Consider the following 14,638-nt stretch of genomic DNA (forward strand, 5'->3'; position numbering starts at 1 on the left):
TAAGGAGCATGCCCACCTCTTCGGAACAGCAAAGGAATGGCAATTGAGAGTCAACCTAGGGAAATGGCTCAGATTCCCCGAGCACATCTCCTCAACAGTGCTTAGGCCAGACATAGTGCTACTGTCAGAGACATCTAGACAGGTGGTCATGTTGGAGCTGATCATTCCATGGGAAGACTGGATGGAGGAGGCCCATGAAAGGAAAAAGGCAAAGTACCAAAACTTGGTGGAGGAGTGCTGCAGCAAGAGGTGGTGGCTCATTGTATGACCAAAGTGGTGGACTGCAGAGAGTTTGCTGGTCAATCCCTCTGCTGAGCTTACAGCCAGATGAGCATCTCAGGACCCCGGAAGAGGAAAGCCATCAGGAACACCATAGAGGCAACAGAGTGAGCCTCAAGATGGCTGTGGTTCAGGAGGATTGATCTGTGGCAGAATCTGTGACCAACCCTGAATGGGTCACCCAAGCGAGGCTGTCTGATGTTAAAAGACCTGATACCCCCCCGTGATCCTGGATTACATCACTAATGATGTGTCTGATATATCGCAAGGTGCATCATTCTATCATGGCCATTTTCTTTTGTTCTAATTTTTTGTGTAATTTTGTATAGTTTGTTTTCCTTGTGAATGTTGTATATTTAATGCTATGTGTTCACGATTTTGCTGCAACTAAGTTTTTCATTGCTCCTGTGCATACTTTAATTTCTGCATATAATAATAAACACAACTTTGACTTATCAACACTAATGATTGGTGGTCAGGGCTGTACCCTACTAGCACAGTGAGTGTGGACTTTTATTGGAAGTTGGCAGCATTTGCTGCATGTATTGAAAATGACTCAGAACCCCCAGTTTTTTTTTCCTGCCCTCCCTGTTAGGTATAATGGAAGCTGCTGTCTCCCCATCTTTGTTTCTCACCACATATCAATCCATGGTGCCAATGTGTATTGATAGCATTATTTTTTTAAGCACTAATTCCATTTGTACTCCTGTTCTTTGGAATGCATATTCAGTGTTAAACAAGGTATTAGTCCAAAGGACATAACTCTAACTGCGTTTTACTCATTTGTAATTGTTGCTATTTTATAGCTGAGTCATTTTATCCATATTTCAAAATTCTCAAATTTTACCGATTGGAATATGTTTAAAGTAAGAGAATTGAGATTTCCTTTTATATTTTTAAAAAGAGATTTTTGTTCTGTGATTGAATTCATTGAAGCCCCAGTAACCATTTTAACTTGGAAGTATATAACCTTTCTTTCATCATCTATTGGTGTAAATGCCAGAATTTCCACTCTAAATTGCCCTGACAAGTTTATTAAATCTTTACTAGCCACAGTTGAAGATACAGGTGACAAAAATACTTTATTCAAAATCTGCTGAAGGGTTAATTATAGACAAATCAGTGTAATGCCAGTGGTAGGGAAATTAATGGAAAAATTTTGAAGGGCAAGATTAATCTACACTTGGGAAGGTAGGCATTGCCAGCATGGATTTGTTCTTAGATCTTGGATTAATATATTGATGAGGTTAATGTGGTTTGCATGGATTTTAGTAAGACTTTTGTCAAGATACCATGGGGAAGGCTGGTTCAAAAGGTCAAAACCCATGGCTTCCAGAGCAAATTGGATCCACAGTTAGCTTTGTAATTAGAAATAGAGGGTGTTGGTGGAGAGTAGTTTTTGTAATTGGAAACTTGTGTCCAGTGGTGTACCACAGGGATCACTAGAATCTTTTCTGTTATGTATCTTAGCGACTTGGATATCAGTCTCAGGGGAGTGGTTTATAAGTTAGCAGTGTCAAGAAAGTTGGTGGCATTTTTGATAGAGAGGTTGGCTTAGGCTACAGGATGATACTGATCAGTTGCTAAAATGGATAGAACAATGACAAATGGAATTTCATCCTGATAAGTGTGAGGAATGTCCAGTTTGGATTGAGAGGGTATGTCAAATAAGAATTGGATACAAGATCAAGCAGGCACACAGAAGACTATAAATGTTTGAAGAATTAGCTGTGGCATACAGTATAAGAGCAGGGAGGACTTGGTACAATAATTGTAAAATACTAGGCCACAACAGGAATATTGTGTGCAATTCTAGTTGCCACACCACGGGAAAATTGTTTCTGCACCATAAAAGGAGCAGAGGAAAATCCCTAGGATGTTACCTCCAGTGGAATGTTTCTGAGAAGAGATGGGGTAGGGAAGTTTGTTTTTCTTGCAACAGAAGAGGTGAGGGAAAATCTGATAAAACTGCAAAATTGTGAGGGGCACAGAAAGGGTAGATAGTAAGAAGCATTTTACCCCATGGTAGAGACGTATAAGATAAAACGTGCAGTAGGTTTAAGGTGCAACTTAAGAGATTCAAAGGACTTCTGTGATTTGTTTTCATTCAGAGGCCATTTATAAGCTGGAATGTAGGTAATATTAAAGAAACATCAGGAGTGGTGTTTTGAATTGTCAGGATATAGTAAGTTATTATCCAATTACTGATATATGAGATTAGTAGAGTTAAGTACTAGGTGGTCAGCATGGACGTGGTAGCAGAAGGATCTATTTCTGTGCTGTATGACTCTACAACTATGACATATTAAGGTTGTGTTTGTTGGTTTTACTTTTGAGGGTGTTACTTATGCTAAATTAAACTTCATTCCTCCTGTTCGATTATCGCATTAGGCATTTTTCATAGATAGTAAAGTTTGGCAGTCTATTCCAATGTTGTTTAATAAACACATTCCAACAAAGGTTGGTTGAATAGTCATCAAAAGCAGGGACAGTAACTGCTTCTCCTGACCCAGTGGCCACAGCTGCTGACTTTATTCATTTATTTCGGGGTGTCACATTTATTTTCCTCCAGGATGAGGGTAATTCATCACTGTGACATACCTCAGCTCTTGTGTGAGTTTCAAGTTTCAAACTCAATGATGATCAAGGAACGGCAGTATATGGGTTTATATGGTCTAAAGGGAGATTTTGTTAGTTAGTGTTCCCATGTACCTGCTGCCTTTGTTCTTTACTGTAATAAGAGTTTTCAGGTTTGGAAGATGCAGTGGTTCATTCCTATCCTGAGTGAATGAAATTATTTATCTGAGACTTCTGTTAAGCATGACTACATTTCTGTTCACTGAATAGCTGGAGTAGTGGAGTAATTGTTCATGTACTGTGGGTTTACTTAATTGGTTATAGCCAGACTATAACCGTCTTTCAATTTTGTAACATTGAAGTATTATTCCTGTAATAATTCCAAAACTTGAATTTGTTTGAATGTTACTTTCTGGGATTGCACGCAATTAGTCAAATTACATTGGCCTACAAAAGCTAATTTCATTTAGTTTCAAATTGAACTGAAAATCTTTCATTAAAATGAGTGTCAAAAATGTTATTTTTATTTGTGAACAGGGAGACTTCAAGCAGTGCAATCAACCATACCAAAGATGGTCTTTTTGGAAACCTTGGGGAAAGAGAAAATGCAAAAGATCAGCTGGAAGCCAAGAGAATCCAATGGAAGAAAGAATTAGGTACATGTTTTATGACTGAATATTTTATTCATTTAGAAGAAGCAGTGCATATTCTGCTTTAAGAATAACTTGAGGACTTCAGTGATTCTGAACAATATGGAAATGGAATATCAGAGTTCATTGTACTTTATCAATGGGATTGCTATTGAAATCCATATAAAGGTAAAATGTTGCTTTTGTTTCCCACTCTTAACAATCGATAAAAGATTCAACGTCATATATCTTGATATAAGTGAAGATTTAGCCATGTATAAAGTCGTAAATGAGTCTTATTTCCTTCAGTACTTTCAAGTGACAATTTGATGGTGGAAATTAAATTTTTATTTCTCTTTCCAGTTTCCTTCACAATGCATTTTCTGTCTCATCTATTTCATTCTGTACATGATTTTGCATTGAATTTATTTTATCTTGTATTTCAGAGTTCTATGTCAATGTGTCTCTGAGAAATTTTCAATCTAGTTATTGAGACAGATCTTTTATTATTATTTGTCATATCATTCTAGTATTGTTGGTCTACTTAATCCAACATCTCCCCACCCCCCAACCCATTGAATTCACAGAATTTTTCTCTGTAGACTTCTTTATACACAATTCATAACCATGGAATTTTTTTTTCTCCTCCATGTCTCAGGCATTTATAGTTGCATTCTGAAACTCTGAGCTGCTCTGCCTATGGCCTTTGATTTTTGTAACATTACCTCTACAATAAATTAAAGTCCCTCTGTTAAAATAAAATTCTAATTCCAGCCATCTTGTGTAACTTCAGAGTCAGGTTTATTATCACTGATATAAGTCATGAAATTTGTTGTTTTGAAGCAGCAGTACAGTACAATAACCAAAGCTTGCTATAAATTTCAATAAGAATATAAAATTATAAATGTTGGGCAAAAATAGAGCAAAATATTGACGGAGTGGCATGGATTCATGGACCATTCTGAAATCTGAAGGTAGAGGGGAAGAAGCTTTTCTTAGAGTGTTGAGTCTTGGTCTTCAGGCTTTTGTATGACCTTGATGGTAGTAATGAGAAGAGGGCATGTCCTCAATGGTGAGGGTCCTTCATGAGGCATCATCTTTGAAATATTCTTTAAGAGGATATTATCTATAATGGCGTTGAGTTTACAGCCCTCTGCAAGTTTCTCCGATCCAGTGCATTGACGCCTCCATACCAGACCATGATGCAACCAGTCAGAATGTTCTCCATGGTCCACCTGTAGATATTTGCTAGTCTTCAATGATATATCAGATTTCCTCAAACTCCTAATGAAATATAGCACCTGGCATGACTTATTTGCAATTCAATATGTTGACCCCAGGATGGGTCTTGAGAAATTTTGACACCCAGGAACTTTAAACTGCACTCAGGAACTTTTTTTTCTGCTATAAATAGGAATGTTCATTCCTTGTATGTGTGTTTTTACTGTTCAGAGGTTGTAAATTAGGTGTATTAATTGGATAATTTGTAGATATTTAATCAATACTTAAAATTTTAAGAGTGAAATATTGAGCTCAATTTTAAATATGTTAAATATTTCCAGCACTATGTCCACTGCCTTGGAGCGCAAAAAAAAAATCCCCTTCTTTAAATTAAAACAGCAAAATGGAAAGCAGATTTGAAACCAGAAGATAGTTAGGTTAGGCAGTATTTGGGTAATGAAAAGTAGTTCATTTTAGGGGAATGACTTTTTAATCAGAAATAATTAAAAATATATATATATTAAACCTTTGCCGTGAATTGAGTTTTGGAATCAATAATACTGTCAATAGGGCTGTCTGAAATAATTGACCATATTTTTTGGGTATTGCATATCTTAAGATGAGCAGGTGGCTTTAAAGAAACAGCAACAAAGAAAAAATGAAGATACAAAATATTTGGAATGGAATCCATGGGGAAGACAGGGTACAGGGACATCCATGCAATCCAACACAAAGAACATACTTGAAACCTTTAAAGGAAAGGTAAGGGTAAAAAAATTTTTTTAATATTTCTTTCTTTCCTGCTTTTCTGATTATTATCTCTCCTTTGCTTCACTGATTTGCTTCCTCTTATTTTTAGAGGGTAAAGATAATTTCTGCAATCTCATAATGTTACTGTTAATGTTTTGCAAATATCTACGGCCTTCACTTGATCGGGGTTGACCATGGATATTGTGTCCTCGCTGTCTATGCTGTATATGCAAGCCAGGGCAGTACCATATGGAGAGCAAGCTGATTTTGCAAATATCCAGCTTCAGAAATAGTATCTTGCTAACTTTCCTTCTTGGGTATTTTCCTTATTTTTCGTAAATAGTCTAGTCTAGAATAAGTAAATAGAAAGACTGGAAAATATTAGATTATAGATTAAAATGGTATTTCTTAGAACAACATATGAATGGTTTAAAAACATGGGTTCAGTTAGGAAATTGTCAAGCTAAATTAATCTCTCAGCATTTAGATAGGTTGGATCCATGGATGTTAATGGGCTGTTTAAAAAGTCAATATTTGCATATCAGCTTTATATGCTAATGTTGACTGAATGCAAGCTCATCTTTGATAATCATTTGGTTATTTTCTCTTAAGTACAAATATATGCAGTCGACACTCCAAGTCCACTTTATTAGGTACACCTGTATACTTCGTTAATGCAAATTTCTAATCAGCCAATCATGTTGCAGCAACTCGATGCATAAAAGAAGTAGATATGGTCAAACAGTTCAGTTATTGTTCCTACCAAACATCCGAATGAGAAGGAAATGTGATCTAAGTAACATTGTCCGTGGAAGGATTGTTGGTGCCCGATGGGGTTGTTTGAGTATCTCAGAAAATGTTGATTTCCTGGGATTTTCACACAGAACAGTCTCTAGAGTTTACAGAGAATAATGTAAAAAACAAAAGTATTCAGTGAGCAACAGTTCTGTGAGCAAAACTGAGAGGGGTCAGAGGGGAATGGCCAGACTGGTTCAAGCTGACAGGAAGGCAACAGTGTGTGCAGAAGAGCATCTCCGAATGCACAGCACATCAAATTTTGAAGTGCATGAACAGCAGCAAAAGATCACAAAAGTACACAGGTATAAATAAATCAGAGGTACCTAATAAAATGGTCACTGAATGTATACATTGACTCTCTGTACTTGCAGATCTAGGTACCTTTTTACAGTCTTGCATTTTCTTAAAACATTTCAGAGATAACTGAGTACTCCTTCGGATGTAACTTGATATAATGTAGGCAGCTGTATCTGTCAGATCTTGTACACATAAACGTTAATGACTCAGATTGGAATTTTTTTGAAAAGTTATTGATGAGTAAGTCGTAACCAGGACAACCCTTTTCTTCAGTGTTTGTGTGTGTGCATGAACATAAGAATGGCAATGTTTGTCAACATAGTAAGTATAAGAAGCTAAATCTCACCATTTCTTTTGGACTAGATTATCAGGAGAAAAAGAAATTCACAATTTTAGATCTGTTTGAAAGTCTACAATGATTTGTGAAAATGTCATGAATTTCAAGAGAATTGCAGAATTTATGAACTAATAAACACAGAATAGCACAAGATTAAGTAGTTGAAGCAGTAATGGAATACTTTATGACTTAAATATAGCTTTCTGATAAGTTCAAACTTTAGAATAGCAGCTGAACATTTGCCTTAGTTTTTTATTACTGAGCAAAACTTTTTAGTTGGAAATTATCAGTAGGGTTGGTGTGAAATACAAATGTAGTTGGTGTGGACTCAGTGGGGCAAATATCCTGTTTCTGTATGCTGTATCTCATTTAGTATTGCTCTCAAATCTCCAAAGAATAGTTCTTTTTGTGTAACCAACAACAGCAATATAATCAGTTTCAAATATTGTGCAGAAAGTAATGTTTTACATAAGGAGATCATAAAGTGTAGATTATTGTTTTTTTTCCACTTTAATCCCAGGCAAGTGTATCTGTTGCATCTGGCTACCATAATGATAGTCGAGTGATCAGCACTGCTCCAACTGTGACAAATACTTCAAAATCAGATGTTCCTTCAGATGGTCCTATTGGAAAAGCTTCTAGCTTTAGTTTTCCAGATTTGCCTGCCGCCATTCGTTCAGCCTTTGTCCTTGGGGTAAGAGTACTTTTTCTACTTTTCTCCTTCACCTCAACCAAAATAACAATCCAATAAAATTGTTACCTAATCCAGAAGAATTTTCATCGTGAGTGGCATTGTACTGTTAAGTAGAAATGGACTGCAGTCAATTTGGTCTAATAAGCTAAGTTAATTATGGGCAACATTTTGAAACTGGGTGACTTTTGCTGATGTTAAGCTTTTGACTAAATACTTGATTCTTTATAATCACACTTTCCTTGAGGAATAGTATTGTATAGATAAAGGATCTACAGGCTGATCAATAGTCAGTCTATAACGATCACTCATCCCATGAATGTATTTTACAGCATGTTAGTCCAATTTGATAAGACATTTTAATGGGTTAATATCCATACTGGGAAGCGGTGCAGGAAAACACACCAAATACAAGTTTTCTGCTGGATACCAATCAGGAAATCATAGCTAGCATTCCATCTGTCAGGAATCATTCCAAACCTTACAATTAATGACCTGTAGATATAAAGATTAGCTTTATTTGTGGTGTGTACATGGAAACATACAGTGAAATGTGTAATTTATGTCAATGACCAACATGGTCTGAAGATGAACAACACACACAAAATGCTGGTGGAACACAGCACGCCAGGCGGCATCTATAAGGAGAAGCACTGTTGACGTTTAGGGCTGAGACCCTTCGTCAGGACTAAATGAAAGGAGAGATACTAAGAGATTTGAAAGTAGTGGGGGGAGGGGGAAATGCGAAATGATAGGAGAAGACCGGAGGGGGTGGGATGAAGCTAAGAGCTGGAAAGGTGATTGGCGAAAGTGATACAGAGCTGGAGAAGGGAAAGGATCATGGGACGGGAGGCCTTGGGAGAAAGAAAGAGGGGGGAAGCACCAGAGGGAGATGGAGAACAGGCAGAGTGATGGGCAGAGAGAGAGAGGGAAAAAAAACAACTAAATATGTCAGGGATGGGGAAAGAAGGGGAGGAGTGGCATTAACGGAAATTAGAGGTCAATGTTCATGCCATCAGGTTGGAGGCTACCCAGATGGTATATAAGGTGTTGTTCCTCCAACCTGAGTTTGGATTCATTTTGACAGTAGAGGAGGCCATGGATAGACATATCAGAATGGGAATGGTGTAGCGGTGTGCTACACGCAGCACTGAAATAACGACACGGAGTCGGTGAGCTGCAGTTGCAAAAAGAGATTTATTCAAACTTCGCGGCCTTACTTTAAAGCCTTCCTGATCCCGCCCTCCCCGGCCGGGAATGCTGTAGGGGGCGTGTATTCACAGTCCCGTCCTGCGCGCAGGCCTTTCCCCTTGCTGGTGAAGCAGGCTTGGCGCCCTTTTTGCGACCAGCCTCAATGCCGGCGCGCGCCGCATTGTGAGCCGGTTTGAGTGAGTTGGGAAGTGGGTCGCCACGTAACCCCCCCCCCCCCAGAACCGGCGATACACCTCCCCAATGTCCACAGTCTGGGTCGGACTCTGTTTGGGAGGTCTGCCTCTGCGCCGCGGTGCCGGTGCCGGTAAACGGCCCCTCGTAGGGCCGCTGTAGCGGTGCCCGATGTCCGCACTGCCGTACAAAAACAAACTTATAGTTTTGCAGGTCTTTGGGTACGCAGGTCGGGTTCTGCCCATGCTGCAAAGTGGGTATGGGGGCCAGGTTACCGAGCCTCTCACGTAGTCTGCCCAGGACTGCTGCGGGTTCTTCCTCTTGCCCCCTTGGGACTGGTACAAACTCTCCTGGGACAACCAGGGGTGCACCGTACACCGACTCGGCCGACGAGGTGTGCAGATCTTCTTTGGGCACCGTGCGGATTCCGAGCAGGACCCAGGAATGCTCGTCCACCCAGTTAGGCCCTTTGAGGCGGGCCATGAGAGCCGACTTCAGGTGACGGTGGAAACGCTCCACTAGTCCGTTCGACTGTGGGTGGTAGGCAGTTGTGTGGTGCAGCTGTGTCCCCAAAAGGCTGGCCATAGCTGACCACAGGCTGGAGGTGAACTGGGCGCCTCTGTCGGAGGTAATGTGGGCCAGTACACCAAAGTGAGATACCCAGGTGGCAATTAGAGTCCGGAGGTGGTGTCGGTGAGCGGGACCACCTCTGGCCATCTTCTGAACCGGTCCACGATAGTCAGGAGGTGCCGCGCTCCTTGCGACACTGGCAGGGAGCCCACAATATCCACATGAATGTGGTCAAAACGCTGGTGGGTGGGGTGGAACTACTGCGGCCGAGCTTTGGTGTGCCGCTGCACCTTGGCTGTTTGACAGTGCATGCACGTTCTGGCCCATTCACTGACCTGCTTGCAGAGTCAGTGCCAAACGAACCTGTTGGCTACCATCTGGACGGTTGTCCTGATGGAGGGGTGCGCTAAGTTGTGAATGGAGTTGAAAACGCGCTGCCGCCAGAACGACGGGGCGGGGTTGGCCAGTGGTGATGTCACAGAGTAGGGTTCTCTCACCTGGGCCTACGGGGAGGTCCTAGAGCTGCAAACTGGAGACTGCAGTCCTGTAACTAGGGATCTCCTCGTCTGCCTGCTGCGCCTCCGCCAGTGCTTCATAGTCTATCCCCTGGGTCAGGGCTTGGACATTAGGGCAGGAGAGGGCGTCCGCCACGACATTGTCCTTTCCCGAGACGTGCCGGACATCCGTCGTGTATTCGGAGATGTAGGACAGATGTCGCTGCTGGCGGGACGACCAGGGGTCGGATGCTTTCGTGAATGCAAAGGTAAGAGGTTTGTGGTCCGTGAACTCGGTGAAAGGCCTTCCTTCTAAGAAGTACCTGAAATGCCGGATTGCCAGGTATAGCGCCAACAGTTCCCGGTCGAAAGCACTGTATTTGAGCTCGGGTGGTCATAGGTGTTTGCTGAAAAACGCCAGGGGTTGCCAGCGACCCTCGATGAGTTGTTCCAGCACCCCACCGACTGCCATGTTAGATGCGTCCACTGTGAGGGCGGTAGGGACGTCCGTACTGGGGTGCACTAGCATCACGGCATTTGCTAAGGCTTCTTTGGTTTTAATGAAAGCGGCGGCGGACTTCTCGTCCCAGGTAATGTCCTTGCCCTTACCCGACATCAGGGCGAACAGGGGGCACATGATTCGGGCAGCTAAAGGGAGGAAGCGGTGGTAGAAATTCACCATACCCACGAATTCCTGAAGGCCTTTGATTGTGTTGGGTCGGGGGAAATGGCGGACTGCGTCTACCTTAGCGGGCAAAGGGGTTGCCCCATCTTTAGTAATCCTGTGGCCCAGGAAGTCGATGGTGTCGAGCCCAAACTGGCATTTGGCCGGGTTGATTGTCAGGCCGTATTCACTCAGTCGGGTGTAGAGTTGACGGAGGTGGGACAGATGCTCCTGACGACTGCTGCTGGCTATGAGGATGTCGTCCAAATAGATGAAAGCGACGTCCAGGTCGTGTCCCACCGCGTCCATTAACCGCTGAAACGTCTGTGCGGCATTCTTTAGGCCGAACGGCATGCGGAGGAACTCGAAAAGGCCGAAAGGGGTGATGAGTGCCGTTTTGGGGACGTCGTCCGGGTGCATCGGGATTTGATGGTATCCTCGGACGAGGTCTACCTTGGAGAAGATCTGTGCGCCGTGCAGGTTTGCTGTAAAGTCCTGAATGTGCGGCACAGGGTAGCGGTCCGGTATTGTAGCCTCATTCAGCCTGTGGTAGTCGCCGCATGGTCTCCAGCCCCCTGTTGCTTTGGGCACCATGTGCAGGGGGAGGCCCATGGGCTGTCAGACCGCCGTATGATCCCCAATTCCTCCATCCTCTTGAACTCCTCCTTCGCCAGTCGGAGCTTGTCCGGGGGAAGCCTTCGAGCACGGGCGTGGAGGGGTGGTCCTTGTGGCGGGATGTGGTGTTGTACGCCGTGTCTGGGCATGGCTGCCGTGAACTGCGGTGCCAGAACCGATGGGAAATCCGCCAGGACTCTGGTGAAGTCGTTGTCGGACAGCGTGATGGAGTCTAGGTGTGGGGCTGGCAATTGGGCTTCACCCAGAGAGAACATTTGAAAAGTCTCGGCATGGACCAGTCGCTTCCTTGGCAGGTCGACCAGTAGGCTGTGAGCTCACAAAAAATCCGCTCCCAGGAGCGGTTGGGCTACAGCGGCCAGTGTGAAGTCCCATGTGAACCGGCTGGAGCCGAATTGTAGCCGCACTGTACGGGTGCCGCAGGTCCTTACTGTGCTGCCATTCACGGCCGTCAGGGTGGGACCCGGTGCTCTGTTGCGGGTGTGGTAACTCGTCAGAGGTAAGACGCTGATCTCGGCTCCGGTGTCGACCAAAAACAGGCTTGTCCCAGACATACAGGAGGCTATCCTGATGGCCAGCTGCCGTAGCCATCAGCGGCGGCTGGCCCTGGTGTTTCCCAGGAACTTGCAGGGTGGGCTACAGCGGCGGGCTTCTGCACCCCACTGCTGGTGGTAGAAGCACCATTGTTCGTTGGTCTCCTCACCCCCGCCTCTGTGGTTAGCGGGCTCTGCGGCCGGGCCTGGTCTGGTTTGCTGCTGGGAGCGTGGCCTGGTGATCTGTGCGACGGACACCCCACTCTCCTTGGCTTTCCACAGCACGTCCGCCAGGGCCGCCACCTTCCGGGGGTCGCTGAAATCCGCGTCGGACAGCAGCAGGCATATGTCCTCGGGCAGCTGCTCCAGGAATGCCTGCTCAAACATGAAGCAGGGCTTGTGACCTCTGGCCAGGGAGAGCATCTTGTTCATCAAAGCCGACGGCGGCTTGTCTCCCAAACCATCCAGGTGCATTAAGCGGGCAGCTGGTTCGCGCAGTGAGAGTCCGAAAGTCCTTATGAGCAAGGCTTTGAATTCTGTGTATTTGCCGTCCGCTGGGGGCGACTGTATGAACTCCTCAACCTGAGCCGCTGTTTCCTGGTCGAGGGAGCTCACCACGTAGTAGTAACGTGTGGCATCCGAGGCTATCTGCCGAATGTGGAATTGGGCTTCTGCTTGCTGGAACCATAGGTGAGGTCGCAGCGTCCAGAAGCTTGGCAGTTTTAACGAAACTGCATGAACAGATACAGCGTCGTTTATCTTCGGCCCAAATATCGTTTGGGCCGTCGGGGTAACCAATTGTAGCGGTGCGCTACACGCAGCGCTGAAATAATGACACGGAGCCGGTGAGCTGCAGTTGCAAAGAGATTTACTCAAACCTCGCGGCCTCGCTTTAAAGCCTTCCTGATCCCGCCCTCCACGGACTCACAGTCCCGTCCCGCGCGCAGGCTTTTCCCCTTACTGGTGAAGCAGGCTTGGCGCCCTTTTTGCGACCATCCTCAATGCCGGCGCGCGCCACTTTGTGAGCCAGTTCGAGTGCGCTGGGAAGTGGGTCGCCACAATGGGACGTGGAATTAAAATGTGTGGCCACTGGGAGATCCTGCTTTCTCTGGCGGACAGAGCGTAGGTGTTCAGCGAAACGGCCTCCCAGTCTGCGTCGGGTCTCACCAATATATAAAAGGCCACACCGGGAGCACCGGACGCAGTATACCACACCAGCCGACTCACAGGTGAAGTGTCGCCTCACCTGGAAGGACTGTCTGGGGCCCTGAATGGTGGTGAGGGAGGAAATGTAAGGGCAGGTGTAGCGCTTGTTCCATTTACAAGGATAAATGCCAGGAGGGAGATCGGTGGGAAGGGATGGGGGGGGACGAGTGGACAAGGGGGTCGTGTAGGGAGCGATCCCTGTGGAAAGGGGGGGGAGGGAAAGATGTGCTGGGTAGTGGGATCCCGTTGGAGGTGGCGGAAGTTACGGAGAATTATCCGTTGGACCTGGAGGCTGGTGGGGTGGTAGGTGAGGACAAGGGGAACCCTATTCCGAGTAGGGTGACGGGCAGATGGGGTGAGGGGAGATGTGCGGGAAGTGGGAGAGATGCATTTGAGAGCAGAGTTGATAGTGGAAGAAGGGAAGCCCCTTCGTTTAAAAAAGGAAGACATCTTCGTCCTGGAATGAAAAGCCTCATCCTGAGAGCAGATGCGGCGGAGACGGAGGAATTGTGAGAAGGGGATAGCATTTTTGCAAGAGACAGGGTGGGAAGAGGAATAGTCCAGGTAGCTGTGAGAATCTGTAGGCTTATAGTAGATATCAGTAGATAAGCCTTCTCCAAAGATGGAGACAGAAAGATCAAGAAAGGGGAGGGAGGTGTCGGAAATGGACCAGGTAAATTTGAGGGCAGGGTGAAAGTTGGAGGCAAAGTCAATGAAGTCAACGAGCTCAGCATGCATGCAGGAGGCAGCGCCAATGCGGTCGTCGATGTAGCGAAGGAAAAGAGGGGGACGGGTACGCGTATAGACTTGGAACATGGATTGTTCCACAAAGCCAACAAAAAGGCAGGCATAACTGGGACCCATACAGGTGCCCATGGCTACACCCTTGGTTTGGAAGAAGTGGGAGGAGCCAAAGGAGAAATTATTGAGAGTAAGAACTAATTCCGCTAGACGGAGGAGAGTGGTGGTAGAGGGGAATTGGTTAGGTCTGGAATCCAAAAAGAAGCGAAGAACTTTGAGACTATCCCGGTGGGGGATGGAGGTATATAGGGACTGGATGTCCATAGTTAAAATAAGGCGGTGGGAGCCAGGGAACCTAAAATCATTGAAAAAATTCAAAGCATTACTTCCCATCCCCATACAAGCAATTTTGGCTGATAACAACCTGCAAAGGTACATAAATACTATTGATAACCCATGGGTGAAATTGACTCTTAAAATATGGAAAACTACAATAAAAGAATATAATCTAGAGGGAGATATTGCAATTCTTAAATGGTGTGCATATGACTCTGATTTTACACCAAATAAATTGGATGCTAGATTTAAGGACTGGACAGCTAAAGGAATAACAGTTCTTTGCAACATAATGAAAGAAGGAACACTGTTCAGTTTTGAAATGCTTAAAGAGAAACACTTATTAGAAAAACAATAAGCTTCTCCCTATAGATGCTGCCTGGCCTGCTGTGTTCCACCAGCATTTTGTGTGTGTTGTTGTTTGAATTTCCAGCATCTGCAGATTTCCTCGTGTTTGCTCTTAGAAAAGCAAGATTTTTGTCGGTATTTACAGATGCGA

The 14,638-nt window shown here is 44.5% G+C and overlaps 1 protein-coding gene across 5 annotated transcripts in view; it reads left to right on the plus strand.

The window, feature by feature from the left end:
• Positions 1-14,638, plus strand: part of ccdc66 (coiled-coil domain containing 66) — a 77,511-nt gene that overhangs the window by 17,245 nt on the left and 45,628 nt on the right. For all 5 annotated transcript variants that reach the window (XM_073072225.1, XM_073072227.1, XM_073072224.1 and 2 more), the window contains 3 exons: positions 3,394-3,512; positions 5,326-5,468; positions 7,409-7,582. In XM_073072225.1, coding sequence (XP_072928326.1) covers positions 3,394-3,512; positions 5,326-5,468; positions 7,409-7,582 — 436 coding nt within the window. The remainder of the gene's footprint in view (positions 1-3,393; positions 3,513-5,325; positions 5,469-7,408; positions 7,583-14,638) is intronic.

This window comes from Hemitrygon akajei, chromosome 19, assembly GCF_048418815.1.
Source record: "Hemitrygon akajei chromosome 19, sHemAka1.3, whole genome shotgun sequence".
Classification (NCBI taxonomy): domain Eukaryota; kingdom Metazoa; phylum Chordata; class Chondrichthyes; order Myliobatiformes; family Dasyatidae; genus Hemitrygon; species Hemitrygon akajei.